At 39.6% G+C, this 25,898-nt stretch overlaps 1 protein-coding gene across 8 annotated transcripts; it reads right to left on the reverse strand.

Moving 5' to 3' along the window:
- Positions 1-948: 948 nt before the first annotated feature.
- On the reverse strand, positions 949-25,855 carry POLG2 (DNA polymerase gamma 2, accessory subunit). 8 transcript variants are annotated; one of them, XM_060645670.3, is made up of 9 exons: positions 22,829-25,855; positions 19,073-19,199; positions 18,842-18,947; positions 17,422-17,595; positions 11,711-11,851; positions 9,453-9,533; positions 6,734-6,834; positions 4,442-4,559; positions 949-1,041 (listed from the first exon to the last, which is right to left on the reverse strand). In XM_060645670.3, the coding sequence occupies exons 1-9, from the start codon at positions 23,388-23,390 to the stop codon at positions 1,003-1,005; spliced, it is 1,449 nt and encodes a 482-aa protein (XP_060501653.2). In that variant the 5' UTR covers positions 23,391-25,855; the 3' UTR covers positions 949-1,002. The 8 variants fall into 8 exon arrangements, with proteins under 8 accessions (XP_060501653.2, XP_060501655.2, XP_060501658.1 ...); XM_060645672.3 differs by lacking the exon at positions 949-1,041 and having other exon boundaries at positions 4,356-4,559; positions 9,453-9,497; XM_060645675.3 differs by lacking the exon at positions 949-1,041 and having other exon boundaries at positions 4,356-4,530.
- Between the last annotated feature and the right edge of the window lie 43 nt (positions 25,856-25,898).

Below are 25,898 nucleotides of genomic sequence, written 5' to 3' on the forward strand. Positions count from 1 at the left end.
CACCTCTCTGACCTCTTCTACCCATCTCCCCTATGCTCATCTATTCCGGCTCCCCTGGCCTGTTTTCTGCTCCTTGATCACTCCACACCTTTTCCCTCGTAAGGGCCTTGGCTCTTGCTAGTCCCACCGCCCCAGATCTTCACATACCTGACCCCTTTGTATCATTCAGCCTCAATTTGAAGGTCAGGTTCTCAGAGCTTCCCTGACAACCTATGCAAAACACACTACCCAGCCACGATTTGGCACATCATCCTGTTCTATTACCTACAACACTATCACTATCTGAAATTGTCCATGTGCCTCCTGCTTAGCATCTGTCCCCACCTGCCCACCCCTGGAAGGGACTTGTCTGTGTTGTTCACCACTACGTCCTTAACACTTACAGTCCCTGGGACTCAGGTGCTCAGAAAGCCTTTTTGAATGAACAAGATGAATAAATAGAGAACACATACAATAGCAGGCCAGTCTTCAGGAGAAGCACAATTATCTGAGAGAAATTTCTCCCATGTTTCCTTACAGGATGATGTGGTATAACAGCAAACAAATGCCTCCAAAAACACTCTTATGGCTAAATCAACAATGAGTTCACAGGACTATTTCTTAGTAACATCTTTCAATAGATATTGGTGTGGTGTAATACGTGAGAAGGGTATTTGGTAAAAACAAATGTATTAAAAATAATTGGATTGGAGGGAAAATACATCAAAACAATACCATGCAAGTGTGCAGCTGTCGGACAGATTTAATGGGAACTGCTGCTGCAGTGAGCATCAGAAATCACCTGTAGGTTTTAAAAATATACTTGTGTGGGCCCAACGGTCAGAGATTGTTATCAGAAAGAATAGGGCTCAAATATATTCAGGTTTTTAAAAGCTCCACAGGGGATTCTGATGTAGAACTCCAGCTGGACATCTGTGATCTGGAAAAACCTCCATAAATATTACTTACCTCACCTGCAGTGTAAACATTCTATGTTGCCCATCAGTGCAGATGCCTTAGCAGTCAAACCAGGAATACAATCTCCTGTGAAGGCTGAGGCCCCTAAAAGGAAAAGGTACCTAAATAAAGGGACCTGGCAGTACAACGGAGAGCTTTAGAAAAATGTTTTAAAACTTAAAAAATTCTTAGTTATATTAAAACTAAGTATTGAACCCCAAATTGCAAAAAACGAAATTTAAACTTTTAAGTAGACGTACAGGGGTCATATTGGTATTGCAATTCTGAGACTGATGTAATTAAGGTAAAATAAAACAAATGAGCAGTTGTGAGATGTGGCTTTCTAATTTTATCATCACCCTCAATAGTCCTGAGAACTGGGATTTTGGAATGGGAATACAAATGTCTGATAAAAGAGATTAAGTAAAACCCCTGCAGTCCTAAAGGGCAAGAGGGGACTTTTTTGGTGTGATGGAAATGTTCTATATTGTCACTCTGGTAGTAGTTACCCATTTACCTAAAACGCCTAATTTGTACATTTAAAATAGGTAAATTTATTGAAGATAAATTATATCTCAACAAAGCTGATTAAAACATATACATACACAAACACGCAAACACACACACACACACACGCTAGTCGTGAACACTGAAAAGGCCTAGACACAAAGTCTACTTTCTAACTATCAGTACCCCTAGTACCCAGAGTACAGCATCCAAATACTGTTTTCCATTAAAAGGAACCAGGGTTTCTTGGAGAAACTCTGAAATATACAATTTCTAGATCAGACATTAGATACCAAGGAAGCTATCAAACACTACTAAAGTTATGTCAAAAGGACTCCAGGCCAACTTGAAGAAGCTCCCACTGGCTAAAGATAGGACAATTTGAACATCAAAAGGAACAACTTTAAAGGGGATGAATCAGCATTTATCCTACCTCTCTCATACCTCTAAGCAAGTAAGAGATGTTTTTCCTTACAGAAGTATTCTAACTAATGAATGAAGATGTAAGAAAATCAGAATATCACCATTTTGCCACCTCTAATGAACTGACTGACCTAAGCATTGATCAACGATTGATTGCTAGCATCCCCAAAAGAGAAACCACCAGACCTAACTGCCTCCTGATGGGAGAACACAACCTAGGAAAAATCTTGTCTCCCCGCCCCCGCCCCCACCCCCATATTAAACTTGAAACTGATCAAGCCTCTGGATTCAACTTCCACTCTACAGGAATTATATATAGAGAAGAACAGGTTAAACCCTCATGGGGATGCAATAAGCACGGTCCAAACAGTGACAAAGCCTGTAAAATAAGCAGCCCAATTTCTTAAAAAAGGAAAAACAGAGAGCTCAAATTTATGGGATAAGAGAGACTAAAAGACCTAACAATCAACTTCAATTTTATGAAATTATGAGACAATTGAAAATCAAGTGGATATTTGACATTAAAGAATTGGTTTTGGGGTGCCTGGGTGGCTCAGGCAGTTAAGTATCCAACTTGGGCTCAGGTCATGGTCTCACAGTTCCTGAGTTCAAGCCCTGCATCGTATTCTGCACTGATAGCCCAGAGCCTGCTTTGGCTTCTCTGTCTCCCTCTCTCTCTGCTCCTCTCCTGCTCTCTCTCAAGGATAAATAAACATTAAAAAAAAAAAAAAAAAAAAAAAAAAATTTGTTTTTAAAAACTTTTTATTATGAAAATTCTCAAACATATGCAAAAATAGAAAAGCATTACAATGAACCTCCATGTACCCATCACCCACCTCCAACAACTCAGAGATATTTTTTTTATCTATATTCCACCACTTTTTTTTAAACTGGAGAATTTTAAGGCATGTTTCAGATATTGTATAATTTCACTCAAAAATATTTAAGTATGTGTCTCTTTCAGATAAGGATGTTAAAAAAAAAAAAAAAAAGCCATAATACCATCATCAGACTCCCAAGGAAATTGTCAATAATTCCTTCATATCATCTAGTATTAATGTTTTTAGGTGGGATAACGGTTAACAAGATACTTAACTGAAATCCTTACAGACGAAATGATACCCATAATCTGCTTCAAACTGGAATGGAAAGGTGGTGTTAGGGGGAGGAAGCAAGATGTTCACAGGCTGATGGTTGCTGGTGCTGGGCCATAGTATTTGGAGTCAATTACACTATTGTCCATATATTTGGAATTTTTGCCAAGCGAGTAATGACAGCATAATTAACACAAACATAATCAGCACACAAAAGTCTAAAGATTTCTTTTATCTATGAGAAGCAGACACAAAATACACTGTAACACTAGATTATGCCATCTAACATTTTATTTTGCGTTTTAAAAATAAATGTGCTAATTTTTGAAAGTTTAGTTTTACGTTAATCTTCAGTATTTGACAATATACATGTGGCAGATTCTAGAAAGACTCCTTCTTTCCTGATAGTAGAACCCATTTCAGAGAGAAGACACTACTAAAGCCCCAAAGAATAAACTGTGTTTGATCCAAATTAATCATGATATTCTCATCCCCTCAGACAGTGACTGGCCTACGAGTGACCAGGTGACCCAGTTCTGACCAATGAAATGTAAATAAGTCTTCTAATTGGGATGCCTGGAAAAGCTTTTACTTTCCCAATTAAAAAGGAAAGAGTTGGGGCACCTGGGTGGCTGTCGGTTGAGCGTCCGACCTTGGCTCAGGTCACAATCTCACGGTCTGTGAGTTCGAGCCCTGCATCGGGCTCTGTGCTGACAGCTTGGAGCCTGGAGCCTGCTTCTGATTCTGTGTCTCCCTCTCTCTGACCCTCCCCCGTTCATGCTCTGTCTCTGTCTCAAAAATAAATAAACATTAAAAAATTTTTTTGAAAAAAAAAGGAAAGAGTTTTGGCTGGTTAGCTCTTGTTTCCTTGACTTTCTTCCTAACTGGAATGTGGACAAGAAGCCTAGACGGGAGTCACCTTATGAGCATGTAGCAGCAAGTACAAAAATAAAAACCAAAATACTAAAGATGGTAGAATAGAAAGATATCAAGAGCCTGGGTCCCCAAGTATAATTGAAATAATTATACCAGCTCTGGACAGTCCACCCCTTGGACTTCTTGTTACGAGAAAAACAAACTACAATTTGCTTAATCCAATATGTTGGGTTTTTTTTTTTTTTAAGATTTGATTTTCAAGGAATCTCTACACCCATTGTAGGGTCTTGAACTCACAATCCTGAGATTCGAGAGTCACATGCTCTTCCAGCTGAGCCAACTAGGGGCACCCAATATAGTGGGATTTTTGTTTCTTGTAGCTGAACATATTTCTGATAGAATGGAATACATCAAGATATATAAGGAATACAAACTGAATTTTCAAAAAGCACTGAAAATGTCTACTTCATAAGTGTAAAGGTGCTAAAAACAAATCTAAGTTAATAGAAGACAATCAAATTAGGAAGGAAGAATATTTATTATATAAATATTAAAATCTATACATTCTTAGCTGATGATATATACTTGATTAAAAAGTCTTTTACTTTGGATATATGCATCATTTCCTTCATCGTGGTGTCTCTACTTCTCAGATGTATTAACCCATTCTCCAAAGTAGCTTCAGTAATCAAAACTGTGAAGAGAATACTCATTTCATCATATCTGAGGGAAAAAGTAGTCAAACAAAACACATGAGCACAAATTAAATTGTAAATTCGCCATACTACCAGCTTTAATTACTTTAGAACCCAGTCACTTTCCAGAGTCACAAAACTCAAAGGCAGGGCTTGAAAGGTAGACCAAAAAACTTTTTCAAAGTTTCCAAATTGTATTCAAAGTAAACTTTTCATAAAGTTTCTCTGAATTATTGTAATAGATGGAAAGTCATAAAAAACTAAAATTTGAGAAATAAACACTGGTACCTCAACACATCATCTGGGGCGAAATTATGGAGGAACCTCAGAATAACTATAGCCTTCTGGTACTTGGATACAATTCAAGAAAAATTACTTTAGACTAAATTCTCTTATGATACTACTGTAACAAAGATCTTGAGTACAATACATTATACCCAAACCATGCTTGCTTAATACAGAACTTAGTATGCTAACTTATAGTTTCTAGTTCAGCAATAACTGAATATATTCGCACTGGCCTTCTTTCTGCTTACCCAGTTACACTACCTCATTGTTTTCTTTCTAGAATTCCATCAGCAATTATCCTATTTATCTATTTACTTGTTTACTGTCTACTTTGTCCCACTCCAATATAGGCTTCATAAGAACAGGAATCTTTTCTGTCTTGTTTATTGCTGTTATCAAAGTGCCCAAAATATAGTAAGTGTGCTTAATAAATGTTCCATTAAAAAGCTCTTGGGCTTTACCATTCAAAAACAACTGTAACTTGATAATATTCAATTATCCTCTAATGACACAAAGGATAAGATTTTAGAACTCACAGGACTGGCAGGTTCAAGCGGCACCTTTCAGTTTTACATACAGTGAAACCATTACTTGCTTTATCTATAGAAACCTGTTTTTCCTCTGACATCATCTGAAAGGCGTATTTTAACAAGTTGCTAGAGAACTGAAGAGAAAAACATAAAGCTTCCCAACTTTTCACCCAAAAGACAGTCAACACAAAAAGTTATTAAGATAACAAAATAAACCCAAAGGAGGGAAGAATGGATTATTTGAAAAAGAGAAGTTAATGAAATAGCAGGGGGTAAGACTAGAGACAGAAGATCAATCAGGAGGGGCGCCTGAGTTAAGGGTCCGACTTGAGCTCAGGTCATGATCTTGTGGTTTGTGAGTTCAAGCCCTGTGTCAGGCTCTGTGCCAATAGCTCAGAGCCTAGAGCCTGCTTTGGATTCTGTGTCTCCCTCTCTCTCTGCCCCTCCCCAACTCATGCTCTCTCTCTCAAAAAATAAACATAAAAAAATTAAAAAAAAAAAAAAAAAAAAGATCAGGAGATTACTGCAAGAACCAGCCAGAAGACACTGTTGACTTTAACTTGGGCAGTGAACTAAGGATCGAGAGATGGGTCCAAGATACTATTCAGGAAGCAGGCTGGCATGTAGTGATGAACTGGAGGTGAAAAGTAAGGAAGAGGAAAGAGTTAAGGACGATAAATCCAGGAATGTGTCTGGATCAACTGGGTGAACAGAGGTGCTGATCACTGAAACTAGTCCTCTGTCCTTTGTCTGGGATGGAATTATCTTCCACTCAGCCTCAGAATGAACCACAACACAAGCAAGGAAAAGGCACTCCACTCATGTTCCCTCAGTCCTAATTCAATAAATGTGTCTAATACACATAAATGCATCCTTGATAAAATGATAAACTCGGGTACACACAGTCCATGACATTAAGTCTTAAAGCTGCACATAGTATGTGCTCAGATATACCTGATGAATACTGTTCCTGCTATAGCAATTAACTAGGGGCACATGGTTCTATAAATGGGAGAGTTAGGAATAATTTTATGTAGATATAAATAGATAGATATTTAGAAGGATATTTAGAAGAGATTTCTGTTACTCATAAAGAAACATCACAGGATCAAAAACTCTGAACACAAACAATTCTTGGGGTGCATGGGTGGCTCAGTTGGTTAAGCGTGCAACTTTGGCTCTGGTCATGATCTAGCAGTTTATGAGTCTGAGCCCCATGTTGGCCTCTGTGCTGACAGCTCAGAGCCTGAAGCCTGCTTCAGATTCTGTGTTTCCCTCTCTCTCTGCCCCTCCCCTGCTCACGCTCTGTTTCTCTCTCTCTTTCTCTCACTCTCTCAAAAATAAATAAATGTTGGGAAAAAAAAAAAAAAAAGACAATTCTTACTTTGAATAAAGTTGTTCCAGTGAGGAGTGCACAGTTTCCAAATAACCAGGCCACACAGAAATACCATTTTCTAGTAATTCACTAAATAGTCCTTGACAAACCTGAGAAAAAATACATAAAATTCAAATATGAAGGAAGTAAAAGTAACTAGGATGATTACCCTGTTTTCATGAAACCACTAATCACCTTTTCCAGTGTTTAAAATGGGCATAAATTCTTTTAGTTATGTGATAATAGTGTTCACAATTCACATACTATATACTTATAAGCTGCATACTTCCTCTGGAAATGAAGAAATTAAGCACTGCAAAGCTGAATACTAAATGCAAATATTCTCTGAGAGAAAATTTTATACCAAATACAAGAATTTTTGTCATCATCGTTATCATTCAAAACACTAACAAAACCAAAGCAGATTCTGTTGGAGAAAAAACAGTCCAAAGCGCTGTGCTGTGAACTCATCTGAGAGCAGGGCACTGAGCCCCAGGGTTGTACAACCATGTCAGGCAGAGAGGAAACAAGGGAGAAGTAGTCAGACGAACATGATGAAAACGGGGACAACAGTGTTCCTGAAGCCAACTAAAGAAAACGTTTCCAGGACAGAATGACTGATTTTGGTGGGACGCTGTACACAAAAGCCTGACTGGAAATACAGAAGTAGTAAGGGGTAATATTACATAATTTACATAATAAACAGTTTTCTTAACAAGCAATGGTGAAGCAAAACAGAGCAAAAACTTTAAACATCCTTAACAATCTGGAGAAGGGTTTCTCCCCCTCTGAATGCTGACGCAGGATACTTAGCAGCATCCCTGGCCTCCACGAGATACCTCTAGCACTCCTCTCCCCACAACTGACAACCAAAGCTATCTCTAGACAACACCAAATGTCCCTGGTGGGGAGGTTGACCATCTCGAACTGGGGAGTGTGGAGGGAGTGCCTGAGCGACAGTACTGTTTCTCAAACTTCAGCTAGCATTAGAATCCCCTGGAGGGTTTGTCAAACACATGTTGCATCACCAGAGTTTCTGATTCAGCAGCTCTGCCGCGAAGACCAAGAATCTGCATTTCTAACAAGTTCCGAGGGAAAGACCGTAACTAAGTAGGTGGGTGTTAAGGTACTTGATATTTTGGGGATAGGTGAGAATATAAATATTAATAAATCGAAGTAAGAAGTTAACAGAGAAAGGTAAACATAATTGTGGATTTTAACAGGTTAGTGGTTGACAGCAAACAATTTGCTCTTTTGGGGCACCTGGCTGGCTCATTAGGTTGGATGTTCGACTCTTGATTTCGGCTCAGGTCATGATCTCGTGGTTCGTGGCATCAGTCCCCACATCAGGCTCTGTGCTGACAGTGCAGAGCCTGCTTGGGATTCTCTCTCTCCCTCTCTCTCTGCCCCCCACCCCCCGCTATATATAAACTTAAAAAATTTTTGCTCTTTTGGAAGGTAGAAGAGAAATGGCTCTAAGCATGATTAGGTGCTGAAGACATGGGATAATGACAATCCCCACACCATGAGTGAGAATACAAATACACCATGCAGCCGATATGGAGACAATCTCACTGACATAGTGAAATTAAGGATTCATATCCATTTTATCCAGTAATCCCATCTTCATGTATATAACCGGCAAAAAACTCTTGCATAGCCCAGAAACTTCTGTCATACTGCTGAGGGAAAAAAGTTAGAAACAGAGTAAGATATACAACATGCTCCCTTTTGGTAAATTAAAAACACCCACGGGACACAATACTATTATATTCTTACACGTAAAGAAAACTAAAACAAAACAAGGCCTGCAATTACAATGACAAATATTTAAGGAGCAGAGTTCTTTTTTGTCCTTCAAGCAAAAAACCCCAAGGAACTTCTACCTACAAGGGTGCTGGGGAGTCCGCCATGACCCCAGGGGGAAAAGTGGAAGTTAAACCATTACCTTCCTTTTCTCTGTGTGCACTACCTGCCCCTCCCCCCAAGACCTCTCCACAGGACCCTGAAGAAAAAAGCTGGGTGAATCTTGCTAGGGTCCTCACTCAGTTGCTAGATGGGTCTGAGTCACCCAGGACCCAGCATCACTGTAAAGGGGGGTCTTAAAAGAAACTAAAACCACCCTCCTGGCTTTTCTCAAGAGTATTTCATTAGGCTAGATAGATTAGAGAAACCAAAACAAGATTACAGATCTAGAACTTGTGTTTATATCAACAGGTATCAAAAGTGTTACGTTAAAATTGTAAGTAGGCAAGAAATAACTCACTAGACATCTGTACAAATATTTGGATTACCAAAACTATGCACACTCATTTAAAAAATGCAACTATCACTAAGCATGACTTAACAGTAAAATCCACTGAACTGTATGCAGCTTCTTTTATATACTATAGTTCCAATTATCCATAATTAACCATAGAATTTATCCATAGCCATTTAATTAAATTTTTTAAGAAGCCAATGAGGGATGCCTGGGTGGCTCAGTCAGCTGAGTGTCCAATTCTGGATTTCAGTTTAGGTCACGATCCCAGGGTCATGGTATCTATCCCCAGGGCTTGGAATTCTCTGTCTCCCACTGCCCCTCTACCCCACTTCCTCTCTCTCTCTCAAATAAAAAAATATTAATTTAAAAAATCAAACAAATCAAAAATTTTAAATGGCAAGCTACCCATTTGTTTGAAATAATGGTAATAATTAAAATCATGACATTAAAACTCATTTAACCCACCTGTCTTAATTCCACTGTTGGGCCTCTTCCCACATCCAAAGCAACCTTAACAGGGGCTAAACAAGGGTGAAGTTTAAGTACCTAAAAGCAATTTAAAGAGGGGGGGGGGGGGGGGAAAGGACAGCACACCTTGTTTAAACATAACACAAGCACTAACAAACATAGAGCTTCTTAAACAGTAAAATCTTGTATGAAAACGGAAGCTAGCTGAGGTCAGAAAAAAATCATGTAATGATGTACTTAGCTGGCTATATCCAGGTGCTCATTGACTTCCCCACTTAAACGTTCTGCAGAAATAAGCTCACTTGCTACTCTCCCATTTTCTGACAACTCTATTTTCCCTCAATCAAAATGCCCCTTCCTGGCATCACTGCCTTCCCTACCCAGCCAGAGCCATGTGGCTTATTGTTTGGACTCTCTTTTGCCAAAACTTACCACTTTTCTTATTCATCCATCCACTCAACAAATATTGAACAGCTACTTAGTGCCAGAAACAGTTCTACGTACTGGGGACAAAACTCCCTGCCCCTCATGGAGGGGATAAACAGATAATAAACAAGTAAATCATATATTTGAAGGTGGTATGGGAGGAGACAGGAAGTGCTGGTGAGTGGTGGTTTGGAGAGGCTGTTTGCAATTTTTTTTAGTTTAACTTTATTTTTTTTTTTTGCGAGGGTGCACGCACATGAGCGGAGAAGGGGCAGAGAGAGAGGGGGACAGAATCCCAAGCCGGCTCCACGTCATGAGCAGAGAGCCCAACATGGGGCTCAAACTCACGAACTGTGACGTGGGAGATCACGACCTGAGCCAGAATCAAAGGTCGGGTGCTTAACTGACTGAGCCACCCAGGCACCGCTGCAATTTTAAATAAGGTAGTAAGAGAAGTTCTTCTCTCTGAGGTGACACTGGGGCAGACTTGAGAGGTGCAAGTGGGTCCTGGAGGAGGCGCATCCCAGCCAAATGGAAGCGTGACCTGCATGTCCCAGGAACAGCAAGGAGGTCTGTGCTGCTGGAGCAGGCGTGTGAGGTCAAAAGCGAAGGGTTTTGTGAAACACTTGGGAGGCTTTGCCTTTTCATCTGAGTGAGCGGAGGAGTTTAGCGGAATATTCTGAGCAGCCGGGCAAAGTAACACGTACCTTTGAAAAGGGTCATTCAGTGCCAGAGGGAGGGGATGGTGGTGGCTTAGATCAGAGCGGAAGCAGTTGGTGGTAAGAAATGGTCAGACACAGGATATATTTTGAAGACAGAGTCCGATGGTTTTTGCTGACGGTTTGGATGTGGGATATGAGAGAAGGAACGGATCCCCCTTGTTTGCTATACATCCTATAAATCCCAGCCCCCGAACAATTAATTCTATAATCCAACTTTAGGGGCCTATCAGGCTAAATGAACACTGCATAATAAATCACTTAGCTCTGCAGCGTGGTAGGACAAATTCAGTTTCCAGTCCCAGCTGAGTACCCAACATGTTGAAATTGATTTGGGGCAGCTCCCTTTTGCATTCAAGGGGGATATGAATACTCTAAATTCTTGCCAATTAAACCGTACTCCTCCCCAGTTTAAGTTAATAATCCTGCCTTCTAATTCCCTAAGAAAATAGAGGGTATGAGGAAAACTTCCTTCAAAGGCTAACCAGCCCTGGTAGCCTATTTCTATCTATACAATCATTTCTCTCCTCCCTGCTTTTTCAAATAATTCCTTTTCAAGACCAATCCCTCCCACTTGTGTTCTTGATCCTGCCTTGACTCCTCATGTTTCTTCCAAAATCTTGCTCCATTAGTCATTTACTTTCTTTCCTCCTCTCTCTTGATTTTGAGCCCTTAAAAATGTCCTTTATCCAGGCCCATAGCTAGCTCTTATGATCTACTCAATAGCCACTTGGGGACTAGAAGCAGTAAGGTCAATACCACAAGTCTTACTAGTGTGACATAATCCTACTTAACACTCTGATACAAATGGAAGCCACCTGAGGGAAAGGCTCAGGAGCTAAGAATCAGAGATTTCTGTCTCCCTGTCTGCCAGGATCAAACAGAAATGCCTCTGGGATTACCCAATAGGAATGCCTTGTTCTATTCTGTGAGAACCTGCTTATTATTCCTGTGGCCAGATTCTAAAAATCTGAAAAACAGTAAAATAACTTGCACTAAAAGAAATTTATTATTCACAGTTTGTGTTAGAAACCAAGTATACTAATAACATGAGTGAAAAAAACATATGCTTCTAGTTTCCCAAGTTTATCTCTGAAATATTAAAAGCACCTTTCTATGAAGATTCTTCTTTCTTGTAAAGGAGCTCTCTGTTAGCTGGAAAGAATCGTAGAGATAAGCCAGCATGCCTCGGTCTAGATTTCCACTAACAGATAAAACGTAAGGAACCACATTTTTTCGTCCATCTCGGCCCTTCATAGAAAAGTAGAACAAAAATAAAGTATCACTTAGCAGAGCTATCTCTTAAAACTATAGACTTAGAGAATCAGAACACAAACTTACAAATTCATTTAAGAAAGTATCTACTCTGGGCCAGGCCTATACTAGTCACTGGACCCACAAAGATGGTTATGACACATTTCCTGCTTTCAGGGAGATTAGGATTTAGATTAGATCATTAAGTCTCAATTGACTATGTATTAGAACTGTCTTGAATTAAAAAAAAATTTTTTTTTAATGTTTATTTATTTTTGAGAAACAGAGCATGAGCAGGACAGGGGCAGCAGGCTGGGGGGGGGGGGGGGCGGGGGGAGACACAGAATCTGAAGCAGGCTCCAGGCTCTAAGCTGTCAGCACAGAGCCCAATGTGGGGCTCAAAACTGAGCCATCCAGGGGCCCCATAAAACTGCCCTGAATTATAAAATGTAAAAGGTTTTGGGGCACCTGGGTGACTCGGTTGAACATCTGACTTCGGCTGAGGTCATGATCTCACAGTTTGTGAGTTCTAGCCCCAAAAGGGCTTGCTGCTGGCAGCACAGAGCCTGCTTCAGCTCCTCTGTTCTGTTTTTCTCTCAAAAAACAAAAACAAAAACAAAAACAAAAAACAAACAAACCCCATTAAAAATAAATAAATGAATAAAATGTAAAGGTATTGTGTTGGGCCCCACTCCCAGAGGTTCTCAACTACCTGGACAAGAGTGGGACCCCAACATCACTACTTTTCCAGTGCTCCCTACATGAGTGTTATAATACAGATTATAATATTACAATAAAGTTCAGAAGGGCCCTTAGAGAAAAAAACAATTGGTACACTTAGGGATAGGGAGTATAATCTATGTAAATGTAAAGTTCTTATAAGAAGCAAACATCTTTTGAAAACCTGCATTGGGGTTATTACTTTAAGGCTACAATTAAGAATGTAAAATATACCATAATGCAGGATATAAATCAGATACTGATAAGAGACCAATTATTTCCTTCCTTTTATTAAAAAAAATTTTTTTAATGTTTATTTGTTTTTGAGAGACAGAGAGACAGAGAGACAGAGCATGAGCAGCGGAGGGGCAGAAAGAGAGGGAGACACAGAATCCAAAGCAGGCTCCAGGCTCTGAGCTGTCAGCACAGAGCCCAATGTGGACCTTGAACCAACGAACTGTGAGATCATGACCTGAGCTGAAGTCGGACGCTTAACCAACTGAGCCAGCCAGGTACCCCTCTTTCCTTCCTTTTAAGCTGATAAACAACCATCTCAAAATTTTTAAAATGTCAATTCTAAAAATTAAAAAGGTTCTGCATATAAACAGTTCTACCTTCATTCTTTTTTTTACTGTTATCACTGTCATCTGAACATTCATGTAATTCTGATACTTAAAAAATTTGTCAATCTCAACTTCTACTATCCATGATCAAGCATAGTTTTCACTAATACATATATGTACTGACATTTTAAACCCATTTTTATGGCATATGGTACCGTAAAGATTAATGTAAATTTGTTCTCAAAAGGCAGTAAACTTCCTGAAATCTGGGATTCTATTATAACTCTATTAATTGACATCTTGTACACATTTATAGATATGATACTTAATATAACTCTTGAGGCACTGCAAGCTTCTGTGGTGCCATTTGAATTAAAAAAAGACTAAATTGTGCTTAAGTATTAGGAAGGCTTTAATGTTTTCCTTTTTTAATGAAGATTTTATTTTTATTGTTATTTTTTAAAGTTTATTTATTTTTGAGAGAGAGTGAGAGACAGAGAGCAAGCCGAGGAGGAGCAGAGAAAGAGGGAAACACAGAATCCGAAGCAGGGTCCTGGCTCTGAGCTGTCAGCACAGAGCTCGACAGGGGGCTTGAACTCACAAACTGCCAGATCATGACCTGAGCTGAAGTCAGACGCTCAACCAACTGAGCCACCCAGATGCCCCAAAGATTTTAAGTAATCTCTATACCCAACGTGGGACTTAAACTCACAACCCCGAGATCAAGAGTCACATGCTCTACTGACTGAGCCAACCAGATGCAGGTAATGTTTTCTAATTCTTTGATAACTGGATATCCAAGGATGCCAAGGTATCCAATGGTAACTCTTCTTAGCTAGAATATCTGATTTCTTATACCATCCAGAATAAACTTCTTTCTATACTCACTTTGTTCTTCAGACGTTGCTGATCTACTTCACCATTCTCAAAAAAAAAATCCCTCCAAGAATGTACTTAGATGTTAACTGTAAAATTTACTAAAAACAAACACCAAATAGCCCAAGAAGCCTTTCAAAAAAACATACTAAATAGCAGAAATTCTACTTATTATTTTATAACATGTTCAACTAATGATGAGCAATTTTGAGAACCATGGAAATGGAAGGGCAACAATTTAACGGTGAGTATGGAAAATTTTTCATGGAGATAGTGAAAAAATGAACAAAAATTAAGAGACTAATAGCCATAACAAAGAGATTACCTTCAAATTTCTAGTGATAAGACTGGGGCCCTGGCTGCCTCAGTCAGAAGAGCATGCCACCCTTGATCTGAGTTCAAGCCCCGTACTAGGTGTAGCGATTACGTTTAAAAAAAAAAAAAAAAAAAAAAAAAAAGACCTAAAAACATTAAATTCCTAGTCACAAGACTGATTGGTTTTTAACTATAATAATGATTATTTAACTATGACTATGCTAACCAGGTTTCATAAGAGTGCTGAATATCCCCAAATGAAATGTGATGGTGTTGGTGCTATGGGAAAATATTCAACAACGAGAAGACTCTATTAGTCACCAAATAGCACATAAAAACTCCACCCGTTGCCAATCAGAAAATCTAAACATTCAAATCTGCAACAGCTCAAAAATGGGTCAGCATAGAGGCATTTGGGTGCCTCAGTCGGTTAAGCATCTGACTCTTGGTTTCAGCTCAGGTCATGATCTCATGGTTTGTGGGTTCAAGCCCCACGTCAGGTTCTGTGCTGACAGTGCAGAGCCTGCATGGGATTCTTTCTCGCTCCCTCTTTCTCTGCCCCTTCTCAACCCCCACCGCCCTCTCTTTCTCAAAATAAATAAACTTAAAGAAAGGGTCAGCATGGGCGTGCCTGGCTGGCTCAGTCTGTTGAGCATCCCAGCCTTGATTTCTGCTCAGGTCATGATCTCATAGATCAAGCCCCATATCAGGCTCTGTGCTGACAATGCAAAGTCTGCTTGGGATTCTCTTTCTCTCTGCCCCTCCCCTCCTCAAAATAAATAAACTTTAAAAAAATTAAATGAAAGACTGGGTCAGCATATAAGAGGGCTCAGCCACAATTCTATCCATCCATGTGGCTTCTAAAACTTTGTATCCATGGGTACCTTGAAAAATATTATAGACATTTATAAAGAACCCTGTGTGATGGAAAAGCAAGGTTCCTTCTCTAAGAAAACTATATCACCTGTTTAAATTTTGAAAACTTTGTTCCTTTTAGGATGTAAATGAAGCACCTTTCTTCTGTGGCCAGGGCTCAGTTTTTGGTCAGCTGGCTAGTGTATCCAACTGGGAGAGATCCAGGGCCCAACTTCTAGCCAGTGTGACTGGTAAAGAAGGGGACACTGAGGCCCAAAGCCAGGCTTTCTAACTAATCCTCCTTCTCTATATTCTCACCAGAGCACCTAGTGATGGGGGTTGTAAAGGGAGCGGGCAACAGTATATCTACAGTCAAGTTCTTTAGTCTTTCTTCCTTGTTCCTTCCCCTGCTTCAAACACTCACCTAGAGTGTCTGATGGGGTGGGAAGAGGGATGTATCAGGGCTGATCTTTGTATAACAATGGTAGGGACTTTGGTTACATACAAGAAATGAAAAATCAGTAACTGAAGATACTGGGAGCCAGGTTTCTCACTGTCAGAGAAGAGAATTATAAATTTGGAAAGAGGTGAAGCTAGAATAAACCCTGTGACACTAGACTAGAACTTGAAGAACTGGTGTGCACTCCTAGTTTTTACCAGGTAAATACAGACACAAATATAGAGGTGAGTGTGTAAACATGTATGTACAGAATCGCCTACAAATATTTCTTAGCTGGGTCCACAGAAAGGGCCCAGAAGCAATGATACCCACTTGCAAGGAGTACATCTTGTAGCAAAATCTCAGTTTTTAAATACATTTTCCTCTAATAAGAATTAAGGTTCCTTGGAGAAATGGCTGACTCCACAGCTAGGCCAAGAAACAAGATGATCCTGGAACAACTTGTTGCTACAAAAAGTAAGGAAATGCTCAGAGAATGATAGAGGTATGTCAAAAGGACCCTGGCCAAGTCTAGGGCAATTTCAGCATCAAAATAAATAATGCTAGTAACAGATTATAACCCTCTGAGAGAAACTGGAATGGGTAAGTCCATATTTACAGAAAGGGGGAGAAAACTCTACCCCACAGTATACTGTTGAAAAACAAATCTAATAGAGCAATACAATTAATAATTATAATAAATGACACCATTTAGCAACCCTCATAGTAACCACTGATTTACACAAGAAACATCAACACATGCTCCAACTGGTAGGTCAAAATGCGGTGAGAAACAGGTTATTGACATAGTCTTAAACTGTCTGCCCACAAAAGACATATTAATTGCTCATTAATTACTAAGTACAAAGTATTTGTCAACTTCATATTGGAGAAACCTGGTAGCACGATTGCAACCAAGAGATAAAAGTTAACATCCACAGTAAAAAATCTGATTATCATTTGCCTTGTGATATGATACACTGAGAGGGCAGCACCATTTCTGTGGTATTCCTAGCAAAAACACATAAATCATAAGGAAACATGAGAGAAATTCAAATTGAGGGACATTCTACAAAGTAACTACAAAGACATATACTCTTCAAAAATGTCAAAGTCATGGGGCATCTGACTGGCTCGGTCAGTAGAGCATGCGACTCTTAATCTCTTGGCTGTAATTTCAAGCCCACATTGGGTGTAGCAATTACTTAAAAATAAAATCTTTAAAAATAATGTCAAGGTCATCAAAGATAAAAGGAACTGTTCATTTGAAGGAAACTAAAGAGACATGACAACTACATGAAATCCTAGATTGGATATTGGACCTATGAAGGACATCATTAGGACAACATTTGAAGGATTAAGTGGATTGGATGGTAATAATTAGATTATCATTACATTCCAGATTTCGACAGCTGTGTTGTGGTTAAGTAGGTGAGTGTCCTTGCATTTCAGACATATATACTGTAGTATTAAGAGGTCATGGGGCCCCATGTCTACAATTTATTCTCAAATGGTTTCAGAAGCGATCAGTTAGGGGTGCCTAGGTGGCTCGTTGTTAAGCTGGCTGACTCTTGATTTTGGCTCAGGTCATGATCTCATGGTTTGTTAGTTCCAGCCCCACATCGGGCTCTGTGCTGACAGTGCGGAGCCTGCTTGGGATTCTCTCTCTTTCCCTCCCTCTCTGCCCCTTCCCTGCTTGCATTCTGTCTCTGTCTCAAAATAAATCAATAAACTTAAAAAAAAAAGATCAGTTAGAGAACCTGGGTAAAAAATATATAGGAGCTTAATATAAAACATACGTGTAATTGAGACTCATTTCCAGGACACATGTTTAAAAGTTCATGGTCTCCTAGATTCCACAGGGTCTCGATTGGCTCCTTTCCCCATGGAAAATTGTAGTAAAGTTTATTTCCTTTTCGTCCCTCTTCGTCCTGACAATCACTGCTGCTGAAGTTAGATGGACTCTTGGCAAACTAGAAAAGAAACTTGTTTTATTAACTTGTTAAAATAAATGTTAAAAAGTAAAGTTGAGGGGCGCCTGGGCGGCTCAATCAGTTAAGCGTCCAACTTCGGCTCAGGTCATCATCCCGCAGTTCCTGAGTTCTAACCCTGTGTCCAGCTCTGTGCTGACAGCTCAGAGCCTACAGCCTGCTTCATATTGTGTCCCTGCCCCTGCCCCTCCCCCTCCCCCACTCATGCTCTGTCTCTTAAAAAAAAAAAATTTTTAAATAAGAAAAGTTGTGGGGCACCTGGGTGGCTCAGTCAGGTAAGTGTCAACTTTTGATTTCAGCTCAGGTCATGATCTCATGGTTTGTGTGGTTTTGAGCCCTGCATTGGGCTCTGCATTGAGAGAGCAGAGCCTGCTTGGGATTCTCTCACCCCCTCTCTCTGCCCCTCCCCTGTGCTCTCACTCTCTCAAAATAAGTTAAAATAAACATTAAAAAAAAAAAAAAAAAAGGAAAGCTGCCTGAGACTTTCTATGCAGGAACTGAATGAAATTGGTCAGATTCCAAATAAAAATTATGAAGTTTAGTTAAATGAGTGAATATATTGCTAAAAATATTGTTTTTAGTTTGAAAGAACTACAGAGAAAAACTGTTGGAGCTATGTAACCTTTCTGAGGTCAGTTAGTAAGAGGGGAAGGTGACCGTAAACTAAGTGGGGTAAAGAAGAAAGTGTATACTCACCATTCTTATCCTTTGTGAAGAGTGTGATTATTTGTAATTATTCCACTCAGTTTAGTGGGTGTTTGGGATTTTAAGAATTGGAGAGAGATAAGACAATGGTGAGCCACACATGCTTACTTCAACTGTTTTCCCTTCAGCAGGTACTAAAACTTAATTATAAATTACAGAACCATTTTGACAAATACAGAGTTCATGGAGGCAGGGTACAAAAGTTGGGGCTGTAGGGTGTGCAAGGGTCAAACTCTACAGCAGCCAGGAATGCCAAGTGAGGGACTTGAACTCTATCTCGAATGCAAATGCTTACTCAACAAAAGCTTCTGAGCAAGACAGACATCAACAGGTATCTTTACCAAAGAAACTTTTTATATGCGACAATGAAAATCATTACAAAGAGGTTTTACTTGCATTTATCTATTCGTTATAGCTCTTACAAGCATAACGTAGCTACACCAAATAAAATATTTTATCGTAGAGAAATATCATCTCTGACACACTAAGACACTCTACCTATTAACTATTAAATTAACGGTACCTTTCTCCACCACAGGAGTCGATGACGTAACCAGAAATCAAGCCACTGGCCTGCAGTTCTTGCTGAAGTAAACCAAACCAGTGAAGCCTCAGTCTTCTCACCGATTCTTTGGATATCAGAAATATCAGAGTTACTTACTTGGAAATTACATAATCTATCTGGATCAAAGGGAGAGTGACTGGTTCTTGACTACTTAAATACAAGGCCATGTCATTTGTTATTTTTTTGTACCTTTTAACACCATCAGGTGTCTGCTTAGTATCAGAAACAGGATGAAAACACACTCCAATCTGAGCAAGGCCATAAGGCAGCCTCCTGTTTACCAGATCCAGGCAATTAACATAGTGCTCCAACGCACCTGTCAAAAGATAAATTCATCATCATATCAATCTATTCCATATCCCCAAGTCATAAGGGTTAGTTTATAAACAAGTTAACAATATAATAATGCCAGCAAAGCGGTACAAGTAGCATGGAACTATTAAGGCAGATCTTAATTGATTACCACTTAGTTTTAGGGGGTTTCCCCACAACTTCTTGATTTTCAAATCAATAAGAAAGTTGAAAGTATAGTACAATAAATATCTGTAAACTCTTCAGCTAGACACACCAACTGTCAACATTCTGCCACGTTTTCTTATTCACCCCGAAACATTTCAGCATGTGGCTCCTGAAATTATTCTCTATCATTACTGCACCATAAAATTAATCGTAATACCACAATTTCATCTAACACATGGTCAATATTTTATTTTCTCCAATTGTCACCCAAAATGTCATTTATTGCTGTGGTTCCTGCTCTGCATTTTTACCAGGTCTCTTTAATCTATTTTAATCTAGAACATGTCCCCTTGCTCCTCCCTCCTTCTCTAACTTTGCTTTTAATGACATTGACTTGACTGGAGTCCAGGACAGTCATACTCAAGATCTGGCTAATTGTTTCATTAATTGGGGTAAATCATTTTTAACAGAACTAAATACTACATAGTTGATATGTAGGTCTTCTTGCATTTTAACAGGAGGAACATAATTTCAGATTATCCCATATTAATGAAACCAAATTTGATTACCTGATCAGGTAGTAATATCCATTCCCCAACAACATCCTGCTCAACAAACTTCCACCCAACATTTTAGAATCCATTCATGATCCTGCTTGAATCATTATACTGGGGATTGCAAAATCATTAAAAGGTGACTTTTCTGTCTTTCCTTCTACATTTATTTCATAGCTTCTGTAAAAACAATGTTTTTCCATCCCTTTCCCCTACCGGCAGTCTCAACTATTTCTTTTTTGATTAACACTATAAATTTCTATTTTTAATGTGTTATAATCTATTACTATTACTAATTAATATTCACCTGGATTCTCCTTCAAGCCATTATCTGTGTCCTTGTGATATAACTCTACTAGTCTTCAAGTAATTCTTTGCTTTCTAGCACCATAAAATGTCTCAAACTCACTTTGTACTTTCCCTGCCCCAGATCTGGGATTAGCCATTTCTCCAAGCACTGGTTCATTTTAAAAATCAAAGTCTGGGTACTAGTTGTGTTTATTGCTATTGTCATCACTTCTAGGTCCTTTCAAAATGAAGAAAGTTAAGAAATGTTTTTCAAAATTATGAGGTCATACTAATATTAATATAATATTGCTGATTCAAATTTAACATTACAAAGTTTATCCTTGCCTTCTTTTATATTTGTATCTTTTATATTATATTTGTATCTCTTTTTTCTTACAGCGAAAATCTTGGTTCCTAATAACCTTAACCTATCCATCTACTTGCTTTATCATCTAACATATATGAAACAGCTTCAGAATTCTATTTCCAACATTTCTATTTGGAATAAATCTAAATTCAAGAGTTCTTTGTGGTTCTTTATGCACTGAGATGGCATCCCACTAAATGACAGCATTGTGTTCAAATTACTTGAAATTTCCACTTCTGATAATAGTACACTAGCCTGCTGATAAGAAAAGCTGGGGGGCGCCTGGGTGGCTCAGTCGGTTGAGCATCCGACTTCGGCTCGGGTCATGATCTCACGGCTCGTGAGTTCGAGCCCTGCGTCGGGCTCTGTGCTGACAGCTCAAGAGCCTGGAGCCTGCTTCTGTGTCTCCCTCTCTCTCTGCTCATAACCCACTCACATTCTGTCTCTGCCTCTCTCAAAAATAAATAAACATTAAGAAAAAATTAAAAAAAAAAAATCTGTTTAAAGACTATCAAGGCAGTAAAGACTTGTGGGTCCAAAACATGGAGAGAAGGATAGAGCAGAGAGGTGAACCCAACAGTGATTGTTGCTTTTCTAATGCTCAAGTAGCAGAGCTGAGAAGCTGAAATGCTGAGAACTTCCTGACAAGTTATGGGACTGGAAAGTACAAAAATTGTAGTTCCGGGCTCCTGAAGGAGGAAGTGCCAAGGTAAACACTCCAGCCTTTCATGAGGGACATTCAAAGAGCTATAGTGTAGGAGCAAAGATGAAAACACTTAAGACCAGCCTCCAATAAACTCAATCTTGAACTGCATTAAGAAGATATGCTCCCACGATAGCTGCCTGCCAAAAGCAAAAGTAAATCCTCCCAGGAAGAAGAAAACACCACCAATATCTCAATTTCTCTCTCCAACTTATACACAAATTACAGAGAATATCAGGAGAAAAGTCCAATGACCAAAAGCCGGAGATACAGACACTAGAAACAGATACATCTCGGTCATTAGACACAGACTTTAAAATGTGATTGTGTTCAAGAAAGCTGATGACAAGATGGGGGAAAAGGTTTAACACGTGTAATTTGTCACAGAAGGACAGAAGAAAGAGACAATTAACAATAGCAATATCTGGAAACAAAAACATAAAAGACAATAACAATATCCAGAAACATAATGGCTGAGAATTTTAAAAAGCTATTCATAAGTAGAGGCTACCAAAGTTGTCCAGACATGAAATAAAGAAAGCAAGGACCTTGGGAATAGAAAGTAGCAAACTGGGTAAGTCTAAGCTAAAAACACCAGTCAATTAAAGGATTCTGCAAATAAGTGGTTTTAAATTTGCTAAAGAAAAGGTGTGATATATCAAAAGATGTTTTGATGAATGGGCATCTAAGCGAGCTAAGTTTCATTTTCTAATAGGGAAGAAAACATTGATGTGTTTTGGACATAGTAACAAGTAGTGATTTAACTCCCCCAGAAAAAAGACATGGAATAATTAAAGTAGCACAAATGAGAACTGTCACAAATACTCACCAGTTTGTTTTATTAGGGAAATCTTTAAAATATGGGTACTAATTTTCAGACAACCATGGACATTGGGTTATTTTAAGTTACTTTATAGTGCCACTTAATTAAAATAGCAAGGATAGCATTTTGCAAAGATGAGAAGCTGTGGCTGCAAGTCTGTCCTGTAAAGAACCGTTATTTTTTGTTATTTTATTATTTTTTTTTTTTTTACTTTTTTCAGAATCTCTGCTATCATGTTCTATTTGACTCCAAGGGCAAATTGTGACCTACAAATTTCTGTGTATTCACTCAAGAATTATTTATAAAGCTTGATTAGTACTATTATTTTTTTAACTGACTCAAAAATCACTTAAGGGGCACTTCAAACAACTGTAGACCAGTTTTCTGTAAGAAAAAATTGGGGGAGGGGGATTTTCATTTTGCTCTAGAAAAATAAGCTTTTGATTAGTCTATTGTGTGTAAAATTAAAGATAACAAAGTATGTACAAACGTTTTAGTAACGTCGAACAAATGACTCACATCATTTAATTTAGGCCCGAATTCTGGAGCTGCTCAATTGAACTCTAGTGTTGTCCAGTCAAATGGACCAGTTTTCTCCATGGTAGGAAGTGAATATACCCAACTACATCAAAAAGATGAGAACCAGATAATTTCCTTCCCACGTGAATACAGGGCCTGTTGCAATTCGCGAAATCTACCAAGACTGCCTTTCCACCCCATCTATTTTGAAGCATGAAATCGTGAAGCATACCGTGAAGAAGGTTCTCCCGTAGTTTCCCAGAAGTTTTTAGTAAGTTGTCAAGAAATGCTACTAGCTGTTCCTTACTCAGCTCTTTGTCTTGCAAGAGTTCGCGTAGAGTTGCTGCTGAAACTAACCTAAAGGTACTGTCCCCGGGCAGCAAAGGGCCTGGCTCATGGTGGAGGGCGTCTACGGGGAAGACCTGCTCCCTTAACACCACCACGGAGGACCACCATTCTGCCGCCAGGTTCTTCCGCAACTCTATGCCCAAGGGGCCAAAGCCGGGGTGGCACCCGCTCAGAAGAGAATGTCGGCTAAGCTGCCGCCTGCTGCCGCTGAAGAAATGCCTTCTCTGACAGATCTCTAGCAGCTCCTCGCTCCCCTCACCGGACTCGGGGACTTCGGTCGGCTCGCTCCCCCGGGGCAGCTCCGCTTGCGACCGCAGGGGCACTCCGAAGGAGCTACTCCCTTCCGTCAAAGGCTCAGGCGGCCCCCCATCCACTCGACCTCCAAACCCAGACAATAGGCACCTGCAGACTTTCTGGCAGGCCCTGACTGCAGCACCAGAACGCATCGCCCACGGGAGTTAAACAGCAGTATCCTATTAGCTGGCTGGTCCCGGGAAACGGCCACAAACGTGAGCCCAGGAGCCAACTGCGCAGGCGCGACGGAAGTGCGCGGACGCCCGGCTGGCCACGCCCACGGAAGCGCGCCCGTGTTTCGGTTGTAGCGGTTGCAGGCCTAGGCCAGTAGCTATGGCCGGCGCAGACCCGGTACCGTTTCTCGCCTCAACCAAGTTCGGCCCCTACTTTTTAGCCATCATTAGCACCGATAAAGATCATCCTCGTCTACTTTTCACTATCGTGCTGTACCAAGTCCGCTTTGCTTCTCAAGTGTTTTGCAAATCACATCGAAATACTTGAGTTCGCCAAATCGCCATTTAAATACACCTTTTCAATCTCAGGTGTTTGCGTAAATAACCGTTACCTCTTTTAAAGTCTGAGCCCTTTATAGATTACAGACACAACCTTTAGTTGCAACTCCTTGTAAATGTTGCCATGGTACCTACCTACCCACAAAGAGGTTCTCTGCTCTCTGGGGTTGGGGTTGTGCGACAGGGAAGGGTATGGATCTTTCACATTTTGGGAGTGGTTCTCAAAAGGGAGTCCTCGGCCAGCAGTGCCTGCACCCCCTGGGAACACTTTTGGAAAAGGAGCCCTGTGACCTTTTAAACAAATCCTCCAGGTGAATGTGGAGACACACTGATAATCAGTGGTAGAGGCAAGTTTTCCCACTAGAGGATCCTTCCACAGGTCCATCAAAGCGTAATGCGTGATTACCGGTCTCAAAACCAAACCAGGATTACCTACCAGGCACTTAAGACCTCACAATTTTCATTTTCACACTTAGAGCCTTTAGAATTGCCCAAATGGTGGAAAGGTGCCTCAGCCCACTGAGGAAAATTGTTGCTTCCCAAAGCCCCCAACTCCCAATTTCTAAGCCTCCCTTAAAGCAGTTAGGGTAGCCTTGTAAGACACAAGCAACTGGATTTCACTGTACTACACCAAAGGGCAGTTTGTGAAAGGAGGGTACAACGGCTGAGGCAGTTGAATTAACCTAACAATAGTTAAAATTTATCAGGCTCAGAAAATCATTCCATACAAGCACATGTTCATTAGTTTGTAAAAAGCTTTAAGACCGTATTGTGTATTGCTTGTAATTCTATTACAAGAACTGCAAAGCTGGGCTCTATCAACGTGTTTTCCAATCAGGAAACACCAGGGAAGAGGCCTATACACAAATAAATAAAAGCGAGAACGGGGAGAAAAATCACATTTATTAGTTCAGACAACCACAGGCTGGACACAACACACATGCTAAAAAGTGGACTGTCTTAAAACTTACTTCAAAGGTAAATAGGTAAATGTTTTCCACAGCCCCACAATCATTTCAATAAATGTTTACAAATTAAAAGGCCGTTAGACATTAAACAGTAAAATATGTAATAAATACTCCAACCTACCCCAAAAGCTTTTTAAGTTAAAAGTCATAATGAATTTGACTAACCATGCTATTGAAAACTGTTCAGTTACTAGACAGGCTGAATCAGTTTTCAATGTTATTAGTCCTAAAAATACCAATCCCCATCCCCCACCCCAAGCAAATTCTAGTTAAGTTTTACATTTTAGAGATAAGGCATTGACACCAATTAAAGCCTCAGTTTAATAATCAAAATTTAAATGAAGTCTCATTAAGACCTCTCCTCTCCTGACAAAAAGGAACATAAATACCAGACTGTCTGGGAAGACATTCAGACCTATTTCTAGTCATAATTGAAATGTAGTATTAGAAAGGTTGGTGAGCCAAAATTGTATCGAAAACCACCACCCCTCCCTTGACCTTTCTAGAAATAAAAACCCAGGTTGACCCTAAGAAGACTTGTACAATGGTCACTGTGCTTTTGGTTATGTTGCCTCCTCTTGGTTAACTATTAACTTCAACGAGATTTTTGTTTATGAATAGACCCTCCAGTCTGAAGTCTTTAGAATTCCCTGAATTATTGGAAAGATATTCATGATTTCCCATGTAACTAGCGTAGAGCCCCAGCAAGCCTGAAGACTACAATCTACACGAACTGAAACTTAGCTCTTAGCCAAACGTCTTACAAGGTGTAAAGTTTTTAGCTTTAATCACCATTTCAGTTAATTCACAGTAGAGCCAAGAGCAAAAATATAATCTATTCTGAAACAGCAAGTTATTTGGAGCTTTTCAAATGATGAAATTTTACAAAGGAATAAAGTCCTCCATGTTGCTCTCACATGAAGCACTTTGAGGGTGGGGCTACACAGTTGGTTATTTCCTACCTTAATCTCACTTTACCATTCTGCTACCAGGCTATTAAATGACTCACCTGATGAGGTACTCACAAAAAGCCTTGATGCAATTTTGCCTAAAATTATAAATTTAAACTCATTTTACTTCTTGCAATATAAATAGACCATTTTAAGGAGGGCCTTCTGATCTCCCCACTTCCCAAACTTAAATTATAGAAAGGAGCAGTCTTTTTAGTTTTTATGGTTAA

The sequence above is a fragment of the Panthera onca genome, chromosome E1 (genome assembly GCF_046562875.1).
Source record: "Panthera onca isolate mPanOnc1 chromosome E1, mPanOnc1 haplotype 2, whole genome shotgun sequence".
Lineage (NCBI taxonomy): Eukaryota > Metazoa > Chordata > Mammalia > Carnivora > Felidae > Panthera > Panthera onca.